This window comes from Lepidochelys kempii, chromosome 15 (assembly GCF_965140285.1).
Source record: "Lepidochelys kempii isolate rLepKem1 chromosome 15, rLepKem1.hap1, whole genome shotgun sequence".
In the NCBI taxonomy this organism is placed as follows: Eukaryota; Metazoa; Chordata; order Testudines; family Cheloniidae; genus Lepidochelys; species Lepidochelys kempii.
In genome coordinates, this window is record NC_136394.1 from 27,170,830 (window position 1) to 27,198,285 (window position 27,456).

The 27,456-nt window shown below is 39.8% G+C and overlaps 1 protein-coding gene across 1 annotated transcript in view; it reads left to right on the forward strand.

The window, feature by feature from the left end:
• Positions 1–27,456, forward strand: part of KNTC1 (kinetochore associated 1) — a 74,840-nt gene that overhangs the window by 26,759 nt on the left and 20,625 nt on the right. The window contains exons 29-48 of the mRNA XM_073313054.2: positions 3,025–3,159; positions 5,246–5,365; positions 7,939–8,008; positions 8,084–8,151; positions 10,561–10,850; positions 11,924–12,096; positions 12,305–12,402; positions 13,638–13,779; positions 14,571–14,627; positions 16,897–17,060; positions 17,650–17,754; positions 19,969–20,097; positions 20,627–20,743; positions 21,785–21,894; positions 22,126–22,336; positions 22,907–22,996; positions 23,349–23,520; positions 23,938–23,996; positions 24,154–24,370; positions 26,471–26,544. Of these exons, the coding sequence (XP_073169155.1) occupies positions 3,025–3,159; positions 5,246–5,365; positions 7,939–8,008; positions 8,084–8,151; positions 10,561–10,850; positions 11,924–12,096; positions 12,305–12,402; positions 13,638–13,779; positions 14,571–14,627; positions 16,897–17,060; positions 17,650–17,754; positions 19,969–20,097; positions 20,627–20,743; positions 21,785–21,894; positions 22,126–22,336; positions 22,907–22,996; positions 23,349–23,520; positions 23,938–23,996; positions 24,154–24,370; positions 26,471–26,544 (2,601 nt within the window). The remainder of the gene's footprint in view (positions 1–3,024; positions 3,160–5,245; positions 5,366–7,938; positions 8,009–8,083; positions 8,152–10,560; positions 10,851–11,923; positions 12,097–12,304; positions 12,403–13,637; positions 13,780–14,570; positions 14,628–16,896; positions 17,061–17,649; positions 17,755–19,968; positions 20,098–20,626; positions 20,744–21,784; positions 21,895–22,125; positions 22,337–22,906; positions 22,997–23,348; positions 23,521–23,937; positions 23,997–24,153; positions 24,371–26,470; positions 26,545–27,456) is intronic.

A 27,456-nucleotide genomic window follows, 5' to 3' on the forward strand; every position in this document is an offset into this window, starting at 1 on the left:
AATACCATACCATGCCATCCTTTAATGTGGATAAATGTAAAGTAATGCACATTGGAAAAAATAACCCCAACTACACATACAATATGATGGGGGCTAATTTAGCTACAACTAATGAGGAAAAAGATCTTGGAGTCATCATGGATAATTCTTTGAAGACGTCCACGCAGTGTGCAGCAGCAGTCAAAAAAGCAAACGGGATGTTAGGAATCATTAAAAAAGGGATAGAGAATAAGATGGAGAATATCTTATTGCCCTTATATAAATCCATGGTACGCCCACATCTTGAATACTGCATACGGATGTGGTCCCCTCATCTCAAAAAAGATATACTGGCATTAGAAAAGTTTCAGAAAAGGGCAACTAAAATGATTAGGGGTTTGGAACCGGTCCACTATGAGGAGAGATTAAAGAGGCTAGGACTTTTCAGCTTGGAAAAGAGGAGACTAAGGGGGGATATGATCGAGGTATATAAAATCATGAGTGGTATGGAGAAAGTGAATAAGGAAAAGTTATTTACTTGTTCCCATAATATAAGAACTAGGGGCCACCAAATGAAATTAATGGGTAGCAGGTTTAAAACAAATAAAAGGAAGTTCTTCTTCACTCAGTGCACAGTCAACCCGTGGAACTCCTTGCCTGAGGAGGTTGTGAAAGCTAGGACTATAATAGGGTTTAAAAGAGAACTGGCTAAATTCATGAAGGTTAAGTCCATTAATGGCTATTAGCCAGGATGGGTAAGGAATGGTGTCCCTAGCCTCTGTTTGTCAGAGGGTGGAGATGGATGGCGGGAGAGAGATCACTAGATCATTACCTGTTAGGTTCACTTCCTCTGGGGTATCTGGCACTGGCCACTGTCGGTAGACAGGATACTGGGCTGGACGGACCTTTGGTCTGACCCAGTATGGCCATTCTTATGTTCTTACTTCTGCACTGCTGCTGATGCTGGCTCTGCTTTCAGAGCTGGGATGCCCACCATCAGTCACCGCTCTCCAGCTGCCCAGCTCTGAAGGCAGCGCTGCCGCCAGCAGCAGTGCAGAAGTAAGGGTAGAAGTACCGCTACCCCCCCCCCCCCGCACATGAAAACCTTACGACTGCCTCTCCCCCACATCTCCTTTTTGGGTCAGGACCCCTACAATTACAACACCGTGAAAATTCAGATTTAAATAGCTGAAATCATGATTTTTTTATTTGTTTTTTAAATCATATGACCATGAAATTGACCAAAATGGACCATGAATTTGATAGGATCCTATCTAATTAGATTTTACCAAGCCAGTAACTAAATAGCTTCCGTAATGCTTACTGGTTATCAAGAAGCCAAAATACAGTTCTCTTTAAGCATTCCAACCTTTGGCTCCCCTCCAGACAGTCAAGTCTAATATAGTGAGGGTTACTGAAAGCCTTATTTGCCATATATGAAGTTCTACCAATCCCAAGAGATCCGATACATTACCTACCAGGTCAGTGAATATTTCAGATCTTACCCACGTACATGCTTACAGCCCATCCTTATTAACTAAATCTAAAATTTATTAATAAAAAGTACTGTGATGGTTAAAGATCATTATACATACAGATATGAATACAATTCTTAGGTCAGTTTCATAGCAGAAGTGGTGAGGTTGCTGATTTGTAAAAATCCTTCTAGAATCAATTTAAAAGGTTATAGTCCAATAGGCTGTCCATGTGCATAGTTTTTTCAAATTCTTCCTTGAGAAATTGCAGAGATAATCCCAGACCTGGAGACCTCAGTCTTGTGACTTAGACTTTCCGTGACAAAATTTAAGCAGAACTGAGATAAAACAGGATCAGGTACGACTTCCTTTCTAGTGGAAGCAAGCTGTGGTCACAGCAGGGCTTCCTTGGCTGAAGAATAGGTAATGTATATTGTTGCTTTGAAGCTAATTCCTATTTCCTAGGCTTACACCAGAAACTAGTTGCATTCATTAGCACAGCATTTCCCAAACTGTGTTCCACGGAACACTGGTGTTCCACACAATGTGAATAGGTGTTCCGTGAAAGAATCTAGAATTTAATTTTGACCCTTGCACTTGATTTTTGTACTACTTTATACGTGCTTTCCAGTTAGAAATTGTTAGTTCAAGTTATTTTAAATTTGTATTTTTGCTTTGTTTTATAAAATAAAATATATTTGAGCATAAATAACGCAATTTTTTATTTGAAAATCAAACGACTACAAAATAATATAAGTGTTCCGTAATAGGCTAAAAAGTGTTCCGTGGCCAAAAAAGTTTGGGAAACGCTGCATTAGCATAAGACAATTAACCATCAGACAGTTCACAGGTAGTCTACTACAAATTTCAAAGACAAATGAAGACAATTATATTACACCACACGTTCCATCTAAATATTAATATCCCCTTTTGATTTCTGAATCAATAGAATATAGTCATGAAACATCATTGACAGGAACAGAAGTTTAGCATCTGCAAGCTAAATTAGATCACATTGTTAAACTTCTAAGAAGATATCGGTAAACACAGATAAATACAATTAGTATCTGTTCTTAATTCTCTAACAATACAGGCCTACATTTCAAGGACTGTAGTCTATTTAACATGGCTTTTCTAACTATCCACAAAGAGTGGCCCTGTTTACCATTTCAGTACTCTTCTAATATGTCCTAAAGGTTATGTTTGGGTCATGCAGCCTGCTGGTTGTTTTAACCCTTGCTGGCTCAGCATCACAGCCCAGCTAAGACGGGTATAAATAGCAGTGTAGTTGGTGAGGCACTGCTTAGGCAAGTAAAATCCAGATGCACTAGAACTTTACGGTATGTACCCTGCATGGCTCTCTACATGCCCAGGGACTGCCTCTCACATCTACATTGCTATTTTTAGCAGCGTAGTGTACTGCTGCCTCCCTGATGCCAGAGCTTTTCCCTGCTGTAATGAAAGGCTCCAGCATTGGGGAAAACCTCAGGCAGGGAGTCAAGGCCCTGGCAGTTCTACTTCTAAACATTTCCAGCAAGATTTAGTATCCATGTCTGTTTTCTTGTTTCAGAGACTCGTGAAATACATTCTTAAACAAGATACCCCTACTTCTTTGGAAGATGCTTTGAACATTGTAGCAGCATACATGTTGCCAAGTGTGGAAGTCTATATTTTGAGGATGGTGGACCTGATTGATCAAGATAGGGTATGAAAGTTTTAATAGTCATTTGATCTCTACATTTAAAAATACTTGGGGCCTATTTTTCAGAACTGTGCACAGTTACTGCAGTTTGACAAACATCTGTGTATGCAATTCATTCAATCATACTACTAACACTGGTTGTAGCCAGTATGATAGTATTGAAAATCAAGCCTATATATATAGACTAAGATATGAGTAAGTTAAATTTATCATGGTTTTCCATGAACTAATGCATAGTCACTGAAAGCATGTGTACACTACAGAAACTACCATGTTTTGACATAAAGTGTAAAACATGGTAAATCCTCCTTCATTCACTGCCAGAAAGGATGAAAACAGTGTATGCTAAAATAAGGTATGCTAGAAATCTTCTAAGAAGCTTTTCTGCAGTTGCTGTTGAGTGTGGTTGACTTTCTCCAAGCCAGCAAGAAAAAAAAAAGTCATTTCTGGCTTGGCAGAATTGCCATATTTGACACAAAAAGAACAGGAGGACTTGTGGCACCTTAGAGACTAACCAATTTATTTGAGCATAAGCTTTCGTGAGCTACAGCTCATTTCATCGGATGCATACCGTGGAAAATACAGAAGATGTTTTTATACACACAGACCATGAAAAAATGGGTGTTTATCACTACAAAACCAGTCAGTTTCCATGTTTTAAAGAGAGCCTAAGAGTTGGAGTATGTCACAAACCATTTTTTGTGGGAAGGGGTATTGAGCAACTCTACTAGCACAAACACCCTCCTTCTGCATCCCTGTGACTAGCAAGTGGTTTCCTCTTCTGCAGAGCTTTCTGACTGGACATTTTAGGTCACAGTTCACCAAAGCACTTAAGCATATCCTTAAGTCCTATTGATGTTAGTGGAGCTCAGGAATGTGCTGAACCTTCAGCATGCATTAGTAGGGAATTCAAGGCTTTAGTACTGCTGCATTATGATAGGAGACTGTTTAGTCATTGAATTGCTGGTCACCTTTATCTATGATTTAAGGCTAAGATTTTGTCATGGTTATTTTTAGTAAAAGTCACGGACAGGTCACTGGCAATAAACAAAAAATTCATGGAAGCCGTGACCTGTCTGAGTCTTTTGCTGCTGCAGCTCCATGGTTTCCCCCGCCACCGTGGTGACGGAGAGTTGTGAGGTTCCCCTTCTGCCTGCGGCAGCTGGAAGCTCCAGGGTGAACGTATTTCCCAAAGAGAAAATGGGACGCCCCGAGCCACTCACCAGAGGTTTCCCCTTTCCCCCGCACAAGGCTGTCACCTATCACTGGAACCTTGAGGAGGTTTCCCCTCTGTTACTGCTGTCACTGGAACCCTGCCAGGGCCCCGCTGGCTGCCAGCCCCAGAGTCCCACAGCCCCTGCGGCTGATGCGGAGAATGTCAGGGAGATCTCTGAAAGTCATGGATTCCGTGACTTCCATGACCTCCGTGACATAAAGGTAGCCTTATCTATGATTATTCTTGCATATCAGGATCTGGGTCTAGGATATTCCTCCCTGTAATGGACCTGCAGTGTGGTAGGCTCCTCTAACTGAGGAAAGGAACCAGACAGGCCCCCTCCAAAGTACAGTTTCTTACCTTAAAAATCTGAAAGTCACTTTTTCAACACTAGCCAACTTCTGCTATTCCACTTTCTTACCAGCATGTGGTAATAAAAGTAGTCATACTTGTGTAGTGCTGTAAATGTAGAAGCATTGTACAAATGCTATCTAATCAACAGTTTTGCAAGAACTCTTAAAGAAATTGCTTTTTTCTTTACCTATTGTAATTATCAACAAATAAACTTGCAGTTTAGCTGCCCTCAGATCTCTGAATCAAAGGATCTACACATGCTAAAAACTATTCTGGGATGTTAGCGAGTTTGTATGTTATGGCAAACTGTCTGTTCTATAAAAGGAGAAAGTTAATAGACTCCCCAAGTTGTAAATTGAACTTAAAAAGTCTCTCATCTGGTGGGGCACCATTATAATGTCAGACAGTAAAGAGATGAGATAATATGCATAAGATAACTGACAAGAAAATTCAAGTTCTTTCAACAGCAAATACTAAGTCTTGTCAAACTGTTTTTGACTTATACCTTTTTGTTTTCAGGGAGAGGAATCTCTAAACTTATTAAAATCTCTGCCTCTTGCTGACGCTGAGAAAGTTGCAGAGAGATTGTCTATATGGGCAAGACTGGTATTACAGAAAGAAGCAGATAATTCTGAAGAGGTACTAACTAATTTCACTTCACAAAATACATGTACGTTGATCATTCTAAATGCTGCTTTTAGCACACGTAGAAAAAGAGGGTGATTAATGGAGAATTGGTAAAAGCTAATGTACCTTTCAGAGATATGAAGGTGAATATCTTTTGCTTTCTGTATCCATTCATCCATTTGTAAAAAAGCAAATGATGTAAGGTAAAACCACTTTGTCAGAAATGTTCCCCATATTTTTGAGGCACATTTCATCTTGGTACAGAGACCTGCATAGTTGCCTCCCATGAGTATTAATTAAATTACAAATGTAAATCCTAATTTGGGGCAGTTGCTCAAAAGGCATTAGACTGGGATTATTCCCATTCTCTATTCAGTTTAGCCTCTCAGACATGCCTGGCTCTCCAGGTTTCAAACGCTGTCTGACCTGCAGACTTTCAATACCAGTGGCTGACAGCCACGTGTGGTGTGTCTGTTGCCTGAGGGAGAGACACCTTTCCCAAAAGTCCCCACTGCAAGAAATTCACAGCGAGGACAAGGAAGGCTAGGGACCTTCAACTAAAACTATTAATGATGAAGAGATCCCTCTGACCTGGCTCCGACCCCAAGTCCAGGACACCTCCTCACCAGTCCTCACCTGCAGGTAAGGTCCTTGGTCCTAAAAAAGCCACAAAAAAGTGGTCTTGCTCTTCGCCACACCATGATTCACCTCCTAGAACGTGATCTCCGACCACAAAAACTGCCCCAGTACCGATGGCATCAAGAGCTCTGGACTGTGAGGCACCGGGGCCGTCCGGTACCGAGACATCCCGAGGAGCAAAAGACCTGGTGCAGTCTAGCTCTCATAGGAGCAAAACTAAGCCTCCTAACTCAACTCTGAGGGAACCAAACAAACCTCAGGCACAGAGTAGCGCTATGGCCCACACTCTAAATTCATACCCAAGGTCACCTCCCTCTTCCATCTCAACGAACCCATTTACTTACCTGTATTCTTTCCCACGCTGCACGCAGATAACAGGGAGGCATTCCTCCACAAACTAGACATTCGCAGAGCGCTGGCGTTCTATGTAGAGAGAACAAAAATATTCAGGAAATCGTCCAGGCTATTCATATCCACAACAGAACGATCAAGAGGCCAAACCATTTCCAAACAGAGACTTTCTAAATGGATCTCTAATTGTATCCAGTTTTGTTATCAAAATTACAATCTGCAAGTTCTTCTGGACTTCGCACACCCTCCTACAGCTATGTCCACATGGATAGCCTTTCTCAAAGACGTATCCATCATTGATATTTGTAAAGCAGCGACCTGGGCATTGCCCCATACTTTCATCAAACATTATGCCCTGGAACAGCAGTCAGCTGCAGATGCTCACTTTGGACTATTGGTGCTCTCCACCATGTATACATCAACTCCGAAGTCCCTTCTCTCCACCGAGGGACACTGCTCTTCGGTCACCTAAAGTGGAGTGCCCACAGGGACAATCCGCGAAGAAGAAGAGAAGGTAACTCACCTTGTGCAGTAACTGAGGTTGTTCGAGATGGTTGTCCCTGTGGGTGCTTCACTACCCACCCTCCTCTGCTCTACTTTGGAGTTTCAGCTTGATCCTCTGGGGGTAGAAAGAAGGAACTGGGTAATGGTTGGTTGCATGTGCGGGGTAACCGCTCAGAGTGGCACAAGACGGCTGCCGTGCGTGTGTGATCAACTGGGGCACTGCTACCACGAGTCTCTGACTAGAAGTACAGGGCACCAACACACCTAAAGTGGAGCACCCACAGGGCCTCGAAGAACCTCAGGGCTTGTCTATGCTACTGCGCAGGGTTGATCTAAGATAAGCAACTTCAGCTACATGAATACCGTAGCTGAAGTCTACGTACTTAGATCTACTTACCGTGGTGTCTTCACTGCGGTAAGTTGACAGCTGACCGCTCTCCCGTTGACTCCGCTTGCACTTTTCATTCTGGTGGAGTACCAGAGTCAACGGGAGAGCACTCAGCAGTTGATTTATCGTGTCTATATTATTGCAACCCCCGCTGGATTGATTGCTGCCCACCGAGGGGTGTTACAAGATGAGTAACCTTCTCTTTCAATACTTGCAAGTTATGGATATGCACTTTCACTAGTAAGAATAAAATGTATTTTAAAAATGGCTATTCTAGGCTCTTGATTCTGTTTTTGTCTAACTAAATTACCAGGTTTGTGTTGTGTTGTTTTTTTGTTTTGTTTTTGTTTTGTTTTTTCAAATCTCATTTATAATCCAGTAAATTGCTGTGACTATGGTAAATAATTTTGGTACTACAATGTTACATGTACAAAGTATACATATTTGTATTATTGAATTTCTGTTTCCTTTGCTTTTGGATTCATTAAAATAAATCCTAGAAAAATAAGTAGTCTTGACCATGTCTTCACTATAATGAAAGCTTGAGAGGTCTCTACCTGACATTGGTAGTAATGTCTGAATATTGCCTATATTAGATGTAATTGTGATGGCAGCAGAATTAGTTAATCTGAGCTGTATACCTAAGACTATTTACCTACAAAAGGCCAAATGAAATATTAACTTATCACTATTTTTTTTCCAGCGCAAAACACAAATGTGTATAACAAAGACACTTGTGGAGGTTCTTAAATTCCTGCTTAGCATTCAGAAAGGTAAATTGTAACTTACCCCTTTATGTATTGTCCCAGTAAGTAGCTCAATAAGTAACTATTTTTCCTATCTTACAGAAAATCCTCTGAAGGAAGATGAATGTAAAGCAAACTTAAAAATGTTTGAAACACTTGCTAGCTTGCAGGTAAGTATTTTATAGTTACAAGAAATTAAAATAAGTTTGAAATTACCCTGAGTAATGTTGTTAAATGATGCATTTTTAAAAATCCATCCTATTAAAATGTAATTTTAGCTACTATTTTACTATGTTCTCTGTGTGTAATAGTGACTTACAAATAAATTTAAAATGTTCAAATGGCTATGGATGATGAAGATTGATCGAGAGATTTTGTCATTTAAAATATTTCCATGCTAGTATTTTAAGGAATATAAAGCAGAGTGGATAAAATAAATATATATATATTTTAAAAAATATACATTAACCCTGATTTTATTTACATTAAATATGTTTCTCTTTTTTACTTTTAAACAGGTTTATTTTTAATTTGAAATTATGACAACCTATGTTAAGACCTAAACTTAGTATAACTTAAATTTAATAAAACTAATGTGCTGCATCAATAAGCCCTCCTCAAATTTTTATGAGTTAAAGGCTTCTGATTATTTAATATATACAGAATCAGGGGGAAAATATCAGCTCAAATTTTATTAAATGTCTCAAATGTCATATACTATATTCAGTATCTATATTATTTTCAGTCTTTACAAAGATGTTGGTATTTACATTTTTTCAAATGTGAATACTTCCAGTTTCTGTTGTGTAGAAATGATTTTGCCTTAATTACTTTTCGTTGCAGTTTAGCTAGCAGGTGCAGAGAGAACACTTTTAATTTAATTCCAATTTCCATCTAAATGCAGCTTGACAGAAGTTGTGAATAAAAAATCATATAGTAAATAAGAAATGTGACTCCCATTTCTAACACAATAAAAATCGTAAAAATTAAGAATTTTGAATAAATGTATCTTGAGCTTTATAACTGCTTAAATAAATATGTATAGATATAGTATATCCTCCTGGTTAGCAAAAAGTGAAGTGTGAAACTTAGTGTAAAAACTAAATTTAGTTGCAAATCAATGAGAATGAACCTTTGTTTGGGAAAATAGCCCAAGAAAACAAAATTAAAATGGATTTAAATCAAGGTTTCTTGCTTGCTGATTTAAATCAGTCCATCCTGGTCTAAAGTTCCCTGGGCATATGTTGTTGGTGGCTGAAAAAAATTCATACCACTTAATCTTGAGTTAGGGCATATCTACACGGTGCAGCAAGACACATGCTCGGAGTATGATTCTTAGGATTCTTACTAGTCAGGAATTGTGGTCTAATGGACAGAGAACCTTAATGGTACAATTTTAAATGGTCTTACATTAAAGAACACCAGGGAACTTTTATTGTGCACTTTCAGGGTCGCAGGGTTTACACAAACCAATTAATGCATAACTCTTCAATGTTCTTTAGAAATCACACCTCCATAATGCGCATTGCCTTGTTGTGTAGACATGCCCTTAGTGGTGTTGATGTTCACCATTACTTTTATGGCATGCTCCAAGCTAGTCACTGCCTTGTTAGCAGTGACTTGCCCAAAGCCATGCTGTGAGTCATTTGCAGAGTTGGGATTAAAACTCAGAAATCTTTTCCTGTTTTCTGTTAATGTGCTCTGTTCCAGTCTCCTTCTAGTGTAGCCTATAGGGCTAGCCTGCTTGCTTGCGTATATATATATATTTTTGTGGTTGTAATTGTTCGTTTTATTATTATAGGTTTATATTAAAGTAGTTTGGCTGTAATGCAAGGGACCTACAGGCCATATCCTGTATGTTGAGCTAAGGCAAAGTGAGCAAACATACGTTTGGGATTAGATAAATAGTAATAAGTTAAGCATAAGGTTCATATATGGCTGTAACCTTTAACTTAAATAGATAAAGGATGCATTAAAGTAGGCTGGCTTAGGGAGCTTTCTGAAGTTCATGCCCTTGGTAAACAGATACACCACAAGGAAAAAACCAAAATAACCGGAAAAACAAAAATAACCAATGTAAAACTAATTTAATATTATTAATATGTAGGTATATGTTATTCATACATACAAACATACCCACCTATAAAGTGTACCCCAACATTTTGGTGGGTAAGAAAACTAAGTTTGGTCATGGAAGAAGGGCTCAAGCACCCATGCCCTATAAGAGGGGTGACCCACCATGCCAAGAGGCATCTAAGCGTCTAAGCTGCTTCTTCTAAGTTTTGTGTTTCTGAGCTTCGGAGCTTGTTTACTAAGTTTTCTAAGTGCCAAGCTTCTTTGTTCTTAGTTTATTAGTCTGTTAAGTTTTAGTTTTAAGTTTTAAGTCAGTTAGGTAAAATTCTAAGTTAGCTTCAATAGCTTTTAGCTCTCTAGCTTCTTCTAAGCTCTGTATCCCCCACTCAAAAAGTGAGAAACCTGAGGCAAGGCTGGAACTTTGTAAAAACTTAAACAAAACAAATTTCTAAAGTAAGTCACATGAGTAAGAAAGTTCTGTTCTATTATTTTACTTTTTGTTGCAGGAGGATTTTGATATCTTTATTTCAGTCAAGGATTATGGGAATCATTTGTTGATGTCTCAGCTCCTTGAAGAGCACATAAAAGCCTATGAAAGTATCCAATCCATGGCAAAATCTAGAAAAATGCAAGCAACAAATTCCAAAGATGACAGTAAAACAAAGAACCGTTCCACTGAATCAAGACTTTACAGACTAGCTTTGCTTCTGCAAAGGACAGAGCAAGAGTTGGGGGCAAAGCTGGCACTGAGGTCATTAGATGCTGGAAAAATTGAAGAGGCACTAAAGATATGCAGGTAAAATTTCAGAAGAGTTTAGGACTGGTTAGCATTAAGGTAAGAAAAAGTATGCAGTAAACTATTTCTGGTACTCTGCAATAGTAGCTCTGGTAGCTGTAATGCAAAGGCAAGACTGACTAGAGGGAAGAGGAGCCGCACAGCAGATCCACTTAAGCAATATACTGTGTTGTGTACAAGATTGCAAGAGTAGGTTCACCTTGGATTGTTTGGAGCCTCCCCGTGTGTTTTTCCATGACATGGTTATTAATGCCATCCTCTTTACTAAGGCTAGGTCTACACTAAAGAGTTAAGCGATGTAGATGAGTCGACCTAGGAGCGTGAAAAATTTGCACCCTTGAGCGACATAGTTAAGTTGGCCTAACCCCCAGCATAGACAATGCTACGTCAACAGAACTATTCTTCCATCGACTTCGCTACCACCTCTCGGGGAGGCGAATTAACTACAGCAACAGCAGAACTCCTTTCCTTGCTGTAGAGAATAGCTACACTGAAACGCCACCGCAGCGCAGCTGGAGCACTGCAGCTGTGCCCCTGCAGCTTTCCTAGTGAAGATAGCCGAGGTGAAGGATCTCGGTAACACAGCTGAGTGAGGGTGTGTATTTTAATTATAGCAGTTTAATACTGTTGTACTGGATGAAGAATCATTCAAGTAGACAATATTAGCCAGCCACTATATATAGCTGAGCTTCCTGAGTCCCATGAATACAGGGAAACCATCCAAACCCTAAGCTATCCTGCTTTTGGTAGCTGAAACTCTTTAATCAACACACCTGTTTAGTTAGGGCCCTCAGTTACTTTTCAATTATCTTCCTGAAAGTGGCACAAAATGGAAGTTAAACTAAAATAATTTATAACTAATTTCACAACAGTCCGTAGTTATAGACAAGCACTTGTCCTTTTTCTTGCATATCAGTTTATTCAGATTTCAGGACCAGCAGCACCACCTATTGGTGAGCTAATTCACTTCTTAGATTTTGTTGGATTAATATTAATACCTCAAAAGAAAGACAAGTTATGAGTTTGATCTTAAATAAAAATCTAACATTAATTTTCCCTTTTTTTCATTAAAGAGATTTATATGAACATCACTGTAATGAACAAACAGGGAAGTTGCTGTTTTTAGCTTGCCAAAAGCTTTGTCATATGTTGGGAGCTGACGTTCCAATGATCACACCTAAAGGACTGAACTTTCCAGCAGTGATAAATGAGATGGCATGCCAAGCAGCTACAATATGCAGTCCAGGTAATCCAGTATCATAGTTTCTTATTTGTGTTCATGATGAAATCTAGATTTTCAGACAAATCACTTTTCTATGAAATCTGAAAACAAAAAGTGAATTTCTATGCATGCATACCTCTGTAAAAATGGGTGACACCAGATGGTGATTTTCTTTATAATAGAGAATATATAACTTACATAAAAGAATGACAATAACTTTAATTTCTCACAGATCTGTTATTAGATTCTCTGGAGCTATGTAAATATACATTGGCTGCTAAGGAAATTTACGGGCAATGCCAAATAGAAAACTATGGATTTATAGCAAAGGTAACATCTTCCAATTTAAACAATTTGAGGCTTAAATTTTTCTTTTACAATGGTTTATGAAATATTCACTGTTTGTGCATCTTTGTCAGCTTGCCGAGGAATATCTAATCATAGATGCTAATTAGCTACTGCCATCCAGACCTAAATGATATATTATCAACTCCTCTGCCTCATGTCTCCTATATCCCAGAACAAAAACGATTATATCTTATATTATGCATCTTGTCTTGCCAAAACATCTGTTTGGGTACCATTATTAATACTCTTAATGTAATGTCTATTAATTTCTGTTGCCAAGACAGCTTGAAATCATAGAACACTGATTCTGAAAAAGCTTTTACAAAAAGTGGTCAGGTTATACAATGATATGTATGTGGGCGGTTAGTTTTTTGATAAATATATGTAGAACTTGGGGACGCTCCCATCAGTTAACAACTTTAAGATACCATTCAAGAGTTTGATCTATCCCTTTGTTACTGTTTTTGTTGTTTGTTGAGGGCCAACAGCAGTTTGGGCTGCGCAAAATGTAAGGATCTTACAGTCTAACTAGCATAGACCAAACAAGTGGAACAAAAAAAGGCACTTATGGCCTGGTGCAAAACTCACTGAAGTCAATGGGAATCTTTCCACTGACTTCAATGAGCTTTTGATCAGCCCCTGATTTGGGATTCGAGAGTCCAATCTTAAATGGTTAATTTTCAGTTCCATTTAGTTCTTGTGAAAACTAATATTAGAAAATGCAAATGTTCTCTGGAATGCTAACAATAAATGAATACACTTTAATGCACTGGTTAGTATTTTTCAAAAAATAATGCACATGGAAATTGTGCCTGAAACACATATACAGGAGCAGCTGGCCAACCTCCATTAATTCAATGGAGAATTAGTTGAGATTAAATATATGGGATTGAAAATTCAAAACAAAAACACAAGATTTTTGTTTTTTGTTTTTAAAAGCCAAATTAAAAAACATCTCCCTTTCAAAATTAGTGGGCGTTATGCCCACAAAAGAAGTAGGGAATGTCTTTCATTCCCAGTGCCCAGCAAAAACAAGTATCTTGAGGACATATTTTCAGACATGAGCATCTTTTCTTCCTAAATTTGGAAACTTGATCTGTAATGTCATGCAATTTATTAGTTTTACAATCATGCATACTTTTTAGCTGATAATACCTTTATGGAACTTTACATGCATTTTATTACCTGTTCATATTTTTTGCAATGTGTTAATTTAGGCAGCATCTTTTGGAGCTGATAAGGATCCTTATGAAGAATGGACTTACGATGATTTCTTTAGTGAAGATGGAATAGTTCTTGATCCACAGATGGCGCTCCCGGTTGCATATGAAACTATTTCTTCCCTTGTGCCTGTTGCTGGTAATCTTTATTCCTTAATGTTATGAGTTAGTGTACAGTCTTTATCCCATTTCATATTAAACTGTTTTTAGGTAGGAATATATACATAATTCAGTACACAATTTTTTTGAAACCGATATCATTCCCCAGTCTTCCCCTAACAAAGGTTTTTGATAACTTCAGCAATTATGAATAGACTTTTGCATTGTATTAGGTGTTGTCAAGAGACTTACATTTTCAGTTATGCATCAGAAACACTGAATATTCTAAAACTATTTATTTCTTGTGTAGAATGGTAAATATACACTTTCATTTTCTTAATATTTCATTGTATAAATATTTCATTTTTTATCTATAAGCATTCTTGGATAGGGTCAGATCTATTTATAAATGATATACTAATTGACTAGTAAGCTGAAAATCAAACTTTCTGAGTATGAAGGAAATTGTGTTTGGCTGTGGTGGTTTTGGTTTTGTTTTTTCCCTCACATGGGAAAATGTCTGAGATCTACAGTCCCATCCAGGCAAAGGAATTTACACATAGCTCCAGCAGGGTTAATGGAAACAATCTATTTATATTTCTTCAGGCATAGATGAGAAAATGGTTCCCCTCTTACGAAGTAACATCCAGTTATACACAAGAAAATCACAGAAAAGATCCTAGCTCTTACAGTCAGAACGGGGCACTAATTAATTTTCTAGCTTTATTTTTGTATTGGTTTCAAAGTATAATATTTTAATAGTAATTTCCAATGTTTATAACTTTGCTAAGATCTTAGTGCACTGCTCACAAACATTTGTCTCATTTGCAGATAACAAGATGTATCCTTTGGACTCTGTAAGCTTGGCAAACTGTCCATTTATTAAAGGTACTATGAAGACATAGTAAAAGCACAAGAGTAAAATACTCTAAAATGTTACTAAGTGTTTAATTTAATCCCACAAAAGCAAGAACATACCTATTTAATGCTAAACAATTGGTTAAGTCTTCCCACTAATATGGAATATTTATACCCATACATGGCCACAACCCTCTGTTATAAACTACAGCTGAGGACCACTAAAAAACAGTGCACAACACAGCTTTTAATTTAGTTACCGGTACTGACTGTATTGTAACTATAGGTTTCAGAGTAACAGCCGTGTTAGTCTGTATTCGCAAAAAGAAAAGGAGTACTTGTGGCACCTTAGAGACTAACCAATTTATTTGAGCATGAGCTTTCGTGAGCTACAGCTCACTTCATCGGATGCATTACAATAATGCCTCAGGGCCTTGTTGTAGGCAGTGTACAAACACACCTGCCTGCTCTGAAGAGTTTACATTCTAAATGGACAAGACAAGCAAAAGGTGAGAAAGAGGTATAACATACAAGTGGAAGATCGGAAACTGCAGTACAGACAGCCTAAGCAACTTGTTTACCATGTAGGAAATTTACAGAACTGGGAATTGAACCCAACCTATCTTGAGTTCCAATCCAGTACTTTAACCACAAGACGATCCTTCATCTCTCATTCTTGAATATGAAATGGACCCCTGCCTCCCTCGGTTATCTTACAGGGCACGTCACAAAGCTATACACTTCCTCAGGGATGGGTTGAATGTGGATGAGTGGGTTGAAGATGGAAGGGTTTTATTTCTATAGTTGAACCTCAGAGTTACAAACACCGTAGTTACCAACTGACCAGTCAGCCACGCACCTCATTTGGAATCGGAAGTACACAATCAGGCAGCAGCAGAGAGACACACACACACAAGAAAGCAAATACAGTAAAGTACTGTGTTAAATGTAAACTACTAAAAAAAAAATGGGAAAGCAGCATTTTTCTTCTGCATAGTAAAGTTTCAAAGCTGTATTAACTCAATGTTCAGTTGTAAACTTTTGAAAGAAAAACCATAACATTTTGTTCAAAGTTAAGAACATTTCAGAAGAACCTCCATTCCCGAGGTGCTCATACTCTGAGGCTCTCTTGTATGTGTCCAGCACTTTTGGAGAGGCCCATTTGTATATATCTAAAATGAATATAACTGTCCAAAAATGGACCTCACATACAGATTGAACAAGAAGATTGACATAATACAACTCTATGGTAACCCACACAAGAGTGTTCTTGAAACAGAAAAGCAATTGTCTACTACAGGGGTCTCAAACTCAAATGACCACGAGGGCCACATGAGGACTAGTGCATTGGCACGAGGGCCGCATCACTGACACCCCCTCCTCGCTACCCCTGCCCCGCCCCCACTCCACCCCTTCCATGAGGCCCCGCCATTGCCCCGCCTCTTCCCACCACTTCCCTGCTCCCATTCCAACCCCTTCCCCGAAGTCTCTACCCCAACTCTGCCCCCTCCCTGCCCCAGGAGGTGCAGGAGGGGTGCGGCAGAGGGTTGGGGTGCAAGAGGGTTTTTGGGGTGCAGCAGGGGGCTCAGGGCAGGGAGTTGAGGTTCGGGGTGCGGGCTCCAGGGTGGCAGCGGCACGCACCAGGGCGCTGCCCTGGCCCCTGCTCCGCTCCGCTCCAGGAAGCAGCCGGAACCATGTCCCTGCAGCCCGGGGGAGGGGGGTGAGGGCACAGGGCTCTGTGTGCTGCCTTGCTGCTCCTCCAGGTACCTCCCCTCCAGTGGATAGGGCACTTGATTGGGAGTCAAGAGACCTGTATCTGCCACTCACCTGCATGCCTTGGGCAGATCATTTTTATTTTTATGCGCCTGAGTTTCCTCATCTGTAAAATGAAGAAAATGTTACTGACCTTCATTTCTAAAGCACTTTGAGATACAGATGACCAGCTAATTAGTACTAATAATACCCTGTAGGTCCTTTCATAGCGAAGAGAAGAGAACTGCTCAGAAATGACTGATTGTCTCTGCAAGAGTCCACAGCTGACAAACAACATCTGATTGTTAACCTAAAGAGGATTTTTTTATTTAGGCATTAACTTCTGAACATGAAGTTTGTAAAGGAGGCTAAAATTGACCTACCAATATAATCTGCACCATTATCATTATTTTTTAACAAAGAATACCTTAATGTAGAGAGAGAGAAATCAGCTTTCAATGTAAATGTCAAAAACTTAATTAGACTTGACATACAAGCTTCCTTAATATATAAGCTAATCATTTTTTTCTGGTGAAACATTCCATAGGACAGAACCTCCTGTTGCCAGTCAAAACGCCCATCTGTGCACTGCTTCAGAACCTAATGGAATGCAGTCAGTGTGAGTTAGCCTTGCGACTAATAGTCTGTCTGTTTGGATCCTGTCTTCAGCACTGTGTATCAAACAACATGGATATGTGCCTGGGTGAGAAGGTATGGACAAAACCTATGCTGAATTTCACTGAAAGTAAATCTACCAAATATGGCTGAGGAATAGGTATTGTGATACACAACCTCTCTCTAGAAGTTCATCTCATCACCATCTGATGAGCTGTTTAGTTGCCTGTATGAAACAAGCTGGTGGTCTCCCCTTCTAATGGACGACAGTTTCACATTGCAAAACCACTATCCTAACTGGGACTCTTGAGAGACTTTTTAGGGAGACCAGGGGTTGAATGGGTGTTGATAACAAACATACCCTTCCACTGTCTTCCCTCTTCTGATGTGGCTTCTCTTTTCCATCAGGGTTGAGGGATATTACCATAGGATGGTGAGGGGAACATTGCAGGTTTCACTATCCAAATTACATCCTTCTTCTGGATAAACAGAGGACTTCTGTGTCCAGTGCTCTCAGTCTGAAATGTTTCTCAAGCATTTAATTCACTCTGAAAATATAACTTACAACTTACTTGCAAATATCTCTTAAGTGACAAAAGTCATAATTTGTAAAAGAGTGATTTTTTTTAACCCTTAACAGTTACTTTCCTGTCCTTTTTTTTTTTTTCTTTTTTCTTTTCAATAGTTACATGATGGCAAAATGCTAGCTGATGCCAAAAGCTTTCTTATTGCTATGAAACAAAAGTCCACTTCAGTGATTGTCGCTGCTGTCCTGGCCTTATTACACAAGGTAAGCATGCTTTAAGGTAAGCATATCGGGCAAACTGGTTGAAACTATAGTAAAGAACAAAATTGTCAGACACATAGATGAACATAATTTGTTAGGGAATAGTCAACATGGTCTTTGTAAAGGGAAATCATGCTTCACCAATCTACTAGAATTCTTTGTGGGGGGTCAACAAGTATGTGGACAAGGGGGATCCAGTGGATATAGTGTACTTAGATTGTCAGAAAGCCTTTGACAGGGTCCCTCACCAAAGGCTCTTAAGCAAAGTAAGCAGTCATGAGATAAGAGAGAAGGTTCTGTCATGGATTGGTAACTGGTTAAAAGATAGGAAACAAAAGGAAGGAATAAATGGTTAGTTTTCAGACTGGAGAGAGGTAAATTGTGGTATCCCTCACAGGTCTGTACTGGGCCCAGTCCTATTTAACATATTCATAAATGATCTGGAAAAAGGGGTAAACAGTGAAGTGGCAAAATTTGCAGATGATACAAAACTATTCAAGATAGTTAAGTCCCAGGCAGACTGTGAAGAGCTACAAAAGGATCTCTCAAAACTGCATGACTGGGCAACAAAATGGCAGATGAAATTCAATGTTGATAAATGCAAAATAATGCACATTGGAAAATATAATCCCAGCTATACATATAAAATGATGGGGTCTGAATTAGCTGTTACCACTCAAAAGAGATCTTGGAGTCATTGTGGATAGTTCTCTGAAAACATGCACGCAATGTGCAGCGGCAGTCAAAAAACCAAACAGAATGTTGGGAATCCTTAAGAAAGGAATAGATAAGACAGAAATATCATATTGCCTCTATATAAATCCATGGTACGCCCACGTCTTGAATACTGCATGCAGATGTGGTCACCCCATCTCAAAAAAGATATATTGGAATTGGAAAAGGTTCAGAAAAGGGCAACAAAAATTATTAGGGGTATGGAACGGCTGCCATATGAGGAGAGATTAATAAGATGGGGACTTTTCAGCTTGGAAAAGAGATGACTAAGGGGGGATATGATAGAGGTCTATAAAATCATGACTAGTGTGGAGAAAGTAAATAGGGAAGTGTTATTTACTTCTTCTCGTAACACAAGAACTAGGGGCCACCAAATGAAATTAATAGGCAACAGGTTTAAAACAAACAAAAGGAAGTATTTTTGCACAACTTGTGGAACTCCTTGCCAGAGGATGTTGTGAAGGCCAAGACTATAACAGGGTTAAAAAAAAGAACTAAATAAATTCATGGAGGATAGGTCCATCAATGGCTGTTAGCCAGGATGGGCAGGGATGGTGTCCCTAGCCTCTGTTTGCCAGAAGCTGGGAATGGGCGACAGAGGGTGGATCACTTGATGATTACCTATTCTGTTCATTCCCTCTGGGGCACCTGGCATTGGCTACTGTCAGAAGGCAGGATACTGGGCTGGATGGACCTTTGGTCTGACACAGTATGGCCATTCTTATGTATACAGAAAGAACCATTGCATGGGGCCTTCCCGTCTCTGATTTGAGGTCTGAGAAACCCCCTCTAGCCCATTTTCCTCACTCCATGTCCCTCTCTTCTGAAGAATACTAGAGCGCTCACTCCAGAGCCTCATTACTGCATTCTTTTATTACTTCTCCAATCCCACATCTAGGCTGTACAGGCCCCAACTGAGCATAGTATCAGCTTTAAATAATAAGGTTGGTCTTGTGGTTAAGGCACTTGACTTGGAATCAGGAGACGTGGAGACTTGATTTCAGTTCCCAGTTCTGCCACAGGCATCTAATGTTACCTTGAGCAAGTCACTTAATATTTCCGCCTCAGTTCCTCATCTGTAAAGAGGGAGAATTAGTATTCCCATTCTTTGGCTGTCTTTTCTATTTAGATTGTAAGAGGGAGACCTGTCTCTTACTATGTGTATGTACAGTGATTAGTACAATGGGATCTGATTTCATTTGGAGCCCTCAGGTGCTATTGAAATAAAGTAATAATGACATGTATGATCTATATGCATTCTCTCTCCCTGTTTACTGTACTTTTCTCTTATTTCTCACAACCTTCTTAAATTTAATCAAGGTTTTAAAAGGCTACCTGTGAATCCAGTAATGTACAGTTATACAACTTAACTAAAAGGCCAATAGACCTTTGTATAACTGGACACTAGATATGTATAACAACTGGACATTTATTTAACTGGCAGCTTCTAAAGTATGCTTATTGTGGATTTAATGTCTATAGGTTTTCAACTGTCGTTTGATAGATCATAACCTGGCATTGGGTTACTGCACAATTTTGCCCAAGGAAGATATGTTTGAAAATCTCTGGAATGTCATAAACAACACAAGACACAATTACAACAAAATTCTGGTAAGCCTGAAAAGGCGGTATACTTATCTTGGCATATACATACTATTAAAGTGCTGCTTGGAGACGTTAACTACATAGTGTAGCAGTGCATTAGAGTTGGCCTCACTAAGGTTTGAAAGTGTTCTGGAGAAATTTGAAGTAAGCTTGTACCTGCAGTAATTTAAAGGGAAAAAGTCTTTCGGGCAGTAATTTAAAGAATGGAATGGGCCTTGAGGTAAGGAAGAAGGGAAGGATTAAAAGATAACATGGCAATGGGAAAAGAGAAGGAAAGAGTGACAGAGAATATGTGTATTTTAAAAAAAAACAGAGTTATGTTTTAGGAGTTTCTAGTGACATCTCATTCTATCTGAACTCTGTTCTTAATGTAAAGAAGAGGAGGTAGGGATTATTATTCTCATTTTCCAGATTGGGAAACTGAAATACAGAATTTATGTCTTGCACAAGGTCATGCAGTGACCTAGATTTCAAGATTTCCAGTTTTCTAGGCACTAGACCATGCTTTTTAATTCACACTTTTTTTTTTTTTTAGGCAGTAGCTCTGGTTGGAGCGCAGCTTGCTAGTCACTATGGTGAAGCAGGAGAGACACAAAAATTTGAGGAATTAATTACTGATGCAGAGTGGGGTATCCAGTTTGGTAAACTTGGTGTGAGTATACTTTTAAATGTTTTAATCAGTTACATTCTTAATTTAAAATGCCAATATACTGCTTTTCATGGACACACGTATCATTCAGGATGTGCACTGAACTTAAATTTGTGGCAAATTTACCACTTTGAAGGACCCATGCAAGAATCTTGCTTAAATACTTTACTGAATGGGGCCCATGGTAATGAGGTTCTAGCACTTCTAGGCAAACTTCTAAGTTCTAGGCAAACTTTTTGGCCTGAGGGCCACACTGGGTTTCCAAAATTGTATGGAGGGCCGGTTAGGGAAGGCTGTGTCTCCCCAAACAGCCAGGCGTGGCCCAGCCCCCGCCTCCTATCTGACCCACACTGCCCGCTTCTCTCCCCCTGACGGCTCCCCCAGGACTCCTGCCCCATCCAACCCCCCCTGTCCCCTGACCACCCCCGGATCCCTCCACCCCTGACTGCCCCCTGCTGCCCCATCCAACCCCCCCCTCCTTCCTGACTGCCCCCCCGGAACCCCTGCCCCATCCAACCTCCCTGTTCCCCGTCCTCTGACCACCCCGACCCCATCCACACCCCCGATCTCTGACCACCACCCCAACTGCCCTACCCTCTATCCAACCCCCCTGCTCCCTGCCCCCTTACCGCGCTGCCTGGAGTACCAGAGGCTGGCAGCGCTACAGCCATGCCGCCCAGAATGCCAGGTCAGGCCATGACTCTGCAGCTGCGCTGCCAGGCCACCCAGAGCGTTGTGTCAGTGGCGCAGCGCGCTGAGGCTGCGGAGGAGGGGGAACAGCAGGGGAGAGGCTGGGGGCTAGCCTCTCGGGCCAGGAGCTCAGGGGCCAAGCAGGAGCGTTCCGCAGGTCTGATGTGGCCCGCAGGCCATAGTTTGCCCACCTCTGTTCTAGCACCACTTCTTCTGGAGCTCAAACAAACAAAAGTTAACTGTTAGAATAGAAGAGTACAAATGAGTAATACCAAGCATATTGAAAATAATTCCTTGATTGTGGAAGAATATTTAAAGCACCATTACTAGACTACCCCTTTTTTGTATCTGCAGATTTCTTTCCAGACTGTATTTAGGCAGCCATCAGTAAGAAAGAAAGAACTCATAAGAACCCTGGTACAGAATCCGAATGTAGACACAGACCTTATATTGAAATACTGCAGGTAATATCTGAAGCAAGTCAAAATTGTGTTATTGCTGCCATAATAAGTAATGTGTTTATATGATTGTTTCAATTTAAATATCGGCTGTTTATGAATAAACAAACTCGAAAAACAACTGTCCACCTTTGTAAAATGCAGTATGAGTAATTCTGGCTGTTGTGAATTTATTCATAATGAAATCCACACCCTAATCATGCCAATTTAAAATGAAAACATTTTCTCCCTTTTCAGAACTTTCATGTTGGACAGTGATGCAGCACTGCAGCTTTGCATTGAAACACTCCTTCTCCAGAGTGCTAATGCAAATCAAGTTGAAGGAGACTCTGCAGGGGATACTGTGAAGCAGCCTCATTCCACACTACTGGCCAAATCAGTAAAAATAATTCCTTTACTGAAAAGCACAAAAGACCTGGTCATTAGCCTCAGTGGAATACTGCACAAGGTAAAACAGTTAAAAGCACGCATGTCACTTCAAACACTACTTTCATAGCTATCCTCTCACTCTGATGAATGTGGCTATTTTAAGAACTGCATTTAGATCTTTGTTACTGCTGTTAATGTTTTGTTAGTTTAATTAAGAAAATACTGCAAGAGACAATGTGTTAGAATTTCCTCTTTTTTTTTCCTCTTTCTCTCTCCCCCTTCTCCCTATTGATTGAAAATAAAACAAAACAAAAAAAACCTAGAAATTCTTCAAAAGTTTCAATTAAAAATATACATTTACTTGAGTGTATCCTGGGAGCTTACTCTCTTTTCTTCTTTCTGTTTGTTCATTACTGACATAATTTGGCCTCTCTGGAATGCCATGACCACTTTGTAAGGTTTTGAGATTATGGTATGAGTAGTGATCTAATTTTCTAGAATGGAAGTAATAAATGCCAGAAGTAAATAAGAAGGTGCTTTGAAGCGCTCAGGTTCTTCATCATTATGTGTATCTAGTTGAAAATAAAATTTGAAAAACCATGAAGACTGAATTTTATCAGTTCTTTTCTTGTTTTGTTTCTTGGAACAGCTTGATCCATATGACTATGAAACTATAGAAAATGTCCTGAGAGTGATACAAAGAGCTGATGAAAATAGCACAAGTATCCAGCTTAACCAGGTACAATTAAAAATAAGCCACTGGTACTTCGTTTACAACTTCTAGCTCAATCTTTGTTTATTTATATAGTTTTAAACTAATTGAAACATAGATTCTTGCATTACTCCATTTGCCTATCTCCACTAGCATCAGTTGGAGTTGTATGTTTGTAGAGAGGGCAAAATACATTCAACTAAATAGTGAAGTGTAGTGTTTCTCAGCAAAGGCTCACAAGAGGGGAAAAAACACTATAGCTATACAATAATCCTGGCAAAAAATATTCCCAAAACTTGTGGGCAGATGTTGAGGCCGTTTTTTTACTTCAGAAAAATACAGTAGTTATGTAACTTTTCTTCCTGTTTTTTTCTTCTAGGCTTTGAGCTTATTGAAACACCTGGAATCCTATAAAAGAACTTCCCCTCCTGTGGATCTGGAACACCAATATATTTTAGAGCATGTGATTTCCCTATCTCCAGCTGCTCAAACCAGGCTTCCTTTTCATTTGATATTCTTTAGAACCACGCAGTGTTTCTGGAGTATTATATGTACGATCAGTATTCTAGCTATCTGTGTTTATATACAGTCCCCCTCATTGTACTATCTTAAAACCTCACAGATGTACAATCTTTAATGTATTTATCCTTCCAACACTCCTAGGAAGAACTGTTGCCCCCCTTTTACAGAGTGGGAAGCTGTGGCACAGAGAAACTAAGGGTCATTTTGACTGCAGTGGAGCTATGACAATTTATACCAACTGAGGACTTGCCCACAAGTGACCTATCCAAGGTTACACAGGGCGTGTATAAAGGAGGAGGGAATTTACACCCTAATCAGAGAATCATCCTTCCTCTCATCAATAGATTCCTACATCTAGCAAAAAATTGAAATTACTTCATGTCTTAGGGGGAAATTATATTGGGATAGTGTGACTTTTTCTAGATCATTGTCTGATTTTCTTACAGCTGCAGAGCTTACTGAGGAGTCTTTCCCAACTCTTCTCTTGATTTCCAAACTAATGAAGGTAAAGCTGTGCCTCTGTCTAGGGGAATTTTTATTTCAGAATCATTCACTCTTTTCCTGAGGGAAAAAAGCATTGTTTTTTCTTTTGAGTGTTGTTGGCCTCATTGTATACATATCAGACTTAATCAATTTTTAACCTGCACCTGATACTCTTCTAGGTTTCACTGGATACCCTATATATGTCGGCAGCCAGGCATGTCTTTGAAAAAAAATTGAAGCCAAAAGTATTTGAACTGACAAAAGCTGGATGTTCATCAGTGATTAACAAGGAAACTACTAAAACAGTGCAAACCATTCAATCCTACCTGCTATCCATAGTTAATCCAGAATGGGCTGTAGCTATTGCTCACAAGATTGCACAAGAACTTCCAACAGGTATGGTGTGCATGTGTTTGGGGTTTTTTTGTTTTAGGTTTGATGGGGTTTTTTTTGGTTTGGGAGGTGAGGGGGGAATGAGATGGGCAACTTTCTAGTTTTGCTTCTAACATCATCTTTGTAGCATTTTTGGAGGTTAACCTACATCTAGCCTCCCCAGATAATTTACCATTTTTGTTCCTAAACCCAGTCTGGGAAAAATGGAAAGATGCCAGTTGCTGAATATAGGTGGAGGTGATGTTTTACATGTTATTTATTTGTTAATAAACATTTATGTTGTCATGCCATAACTTTGAATGGCACTTCAAAGGTTTTTTTGTTTTGTTCGTTTTTTAACCATGTTTCAAACCTGTCAGAATGTGACTGGCCACACTGAAAGAAGTAAATCCAGCTCCCCTCCATCAGAGCAGGTGCCCCCATTTGGTCAATTGAGAAGGCAGGCAACACCTGGTGGTTGTAAAGGATCAGGGAGAGATCCAATGAGGGGAAGTCCCTGAAGGAAGTCAGGAGAGGGAGTCCTAGTGAGTCAGTGCTGACTGGTTCAGACAGAAAGGGCAGATGATTGCTACCAGGAGACTGAAAGGTACTGGAAGGATGTAGAAAGTGTTTCCTGGGGGAAAGGCTGAAGGCAGGAGAGCAGCAAGAGGGATTTGTTGGCTGGCATCCCCATGCGTGAGAGCCAGGGGAGCAGTGGAGGAGCCTACCTGCTGACCTCTCCAGGGTTGGAGAGCTGGACCCAGAGGACCCATGAGACGGCCAGAGGAGCGAGGGATGCTCTCCTGGTAAAGATGATCTCCCAGCAGAGAGCCTGTGAGGGTTCCTACAGGGAGGAGCAGAGTTGTACGTCATCTGGAAGGGCTAGGATGGCTGTCCTGAAAGTGGGAAGGAAGTGAATGGACAAGGCCACCGAGGTGTGGCAGAAGACACCAGGGTTCCGCAAAGATGCTTCCCAGAAGGGATGTTGTGATGGTTCCCACTGGGAAGAGCGGAAGTATACTCCAGCTGGAAGGGCTGGGGTGGCCGTCTTGGTATAAGGACGGGAGAAAACTTACGGAGTTCAGGTCTGTGGTGGAGAGCTAGGGTGTGGTGAGAGACACCAGGGTTGTCTGTTTCATGTACTGTTCAGACTATGCTGGGGAATGATTAGGGAAAGCAGAGACTGCTAGAAATGAGTAGAGTCCTGGGATCTGGCACTGAGACTCCAGCTAGGAAGGGCTGGGAGTAGTCTGCTAAGGAGGAGAGCCCCTGAACAAGCAGGGGAATGACAGCTCTCCAGGCAGAAAAGCCTAGGGGTAGGAAGAGGAACATTTGTTTGTGGGGCTGTAATTTGTGACTTTGAGTTTTTGTTGGAGTTTATTTTCAGTAAAAGAAACCCAGGCTCCCAGGAGGGGTATTTTGACCACAGAAAAAGTAGAGTCTGTGTAAGGGGCCCTGAAGGAGGGAAATAGAGGCAGGATGTCGTAGAGTGATCTCTGACCCTAAGAGACCTCAACATAAATGAGACCAGACAAAGTAAAGGGGTAGAGGAAAAAAGGGACAAGGGTTACACAAATCAGTGAGAGTCTTCTTTGTGTTCTGATATTTTGAAGTCAAGACTGAGGTGGAGTGGCAGATGCAGAAGTGGAAGTCAGTGGTGGGAAGCAAAGTGAAAAGTTACATTTTGGGAAGAGTTAGAGACTTATCTTGCTATTAAATTTCTGTCAGGTTAGGGTTGTTCACAGGATTTAAACAAGTATAAGGCTAAAAAGCTAAAATTTGGTACTGGTTACTTACCAGAGTAATTTCAAGTCATAGTTTTTAGAGTCTTGAAAGTAAATATTCCAGCAGCCCTAAAGTGTTAAAACAATGAACTTGCTTCTCATTTATGTTTTAGCTATACATGTAAGATAATTTTCCATCTTTTCTTGCTAAGGAAAACTGATTGAAAACTAGATCAAGAAAACCTTAACTGTTAGCTTGTAAACATTTTCTTAATATTCTAAACTAAATGCTTTTGAACCCCAAGAGAAGGGAGCAAAACATTTTAAACAGGTGGCTCTATGTACCATAGAAGGGATTTATGAAAACATATTTATCATTCTTTACTGTTTTCTTTTTAAGGGCCTGACCAGATTCAGGCATTGAAATTCTGTCTCTATTTAGCTGAGAAATGGCTAACGAATACTACAACCAAGGTAATGACACCAGATCCACAGGACATACCTGAATATATAGAAATGATAATTTTTATGTTTTTTGTTTTGTTGTAATTTGGATTATAAAGTGTGCATCATATCAAACCACCAAAGACTTTTTTCATTCAAATTAAAAAAAACTCCACAGTATAAACAATAAATCCCTTTTTATATGAAGTGCACTAATGGAAAGTGACTGGAAAAAAATTGCATCTACAACAGAATTACTCTCTCTGTCCAGTTGTCATTTATCTGTTATTTTCTAACAAATATGGGTTGTGGGTTGGTTTTTTGTCTCTTTGGGGGAGCCAGGGGGGGATTCTCATACTTTGCTATGAGAGAATGAGCTGGATTCTATTAATAAACAGATTAATTTCGTTCCAATTACAGAACCTTTACTGCTGATAGATTCTTTCTAGCATGCACATCCCTAACTCGACTCTCAGATTCCAGGCTGAATTTCTGGGCTGGCAGTTGGGGACAGAGGAGGGAGGGGGAAACTTGCTGTGGAGTCACTGAGACAATGAACATAAAACATCACGATGACATTTTTCGAAAATTCACATCTCTGATTAGAACCACGCTTAAATTGAAGGTTTATTATGCTTGCTAGGCTTATAGCTGAACCCAAGTTTTCTTCAGCTTTATCCAAACTCTTTCCCATAATGTTTCTTATCTACTATTACATATAGACATATCACTTTTGCTGGCTTTTCCACAGTGCTCATTATTGTCCAAGGACATTGGCAATGAATAATATCATTAAAATACTGTTACTGTTACATTCCTAGCAGCTGCTCCAGAGAGCTGTCTCTCTGCTTGGCACATAAAGGTCTAGAAACTTGGATGGAAATACTACAAAAGCAACAGGCTTTATACACTAGTTACATGTTCAACTGTTACATCAGACTG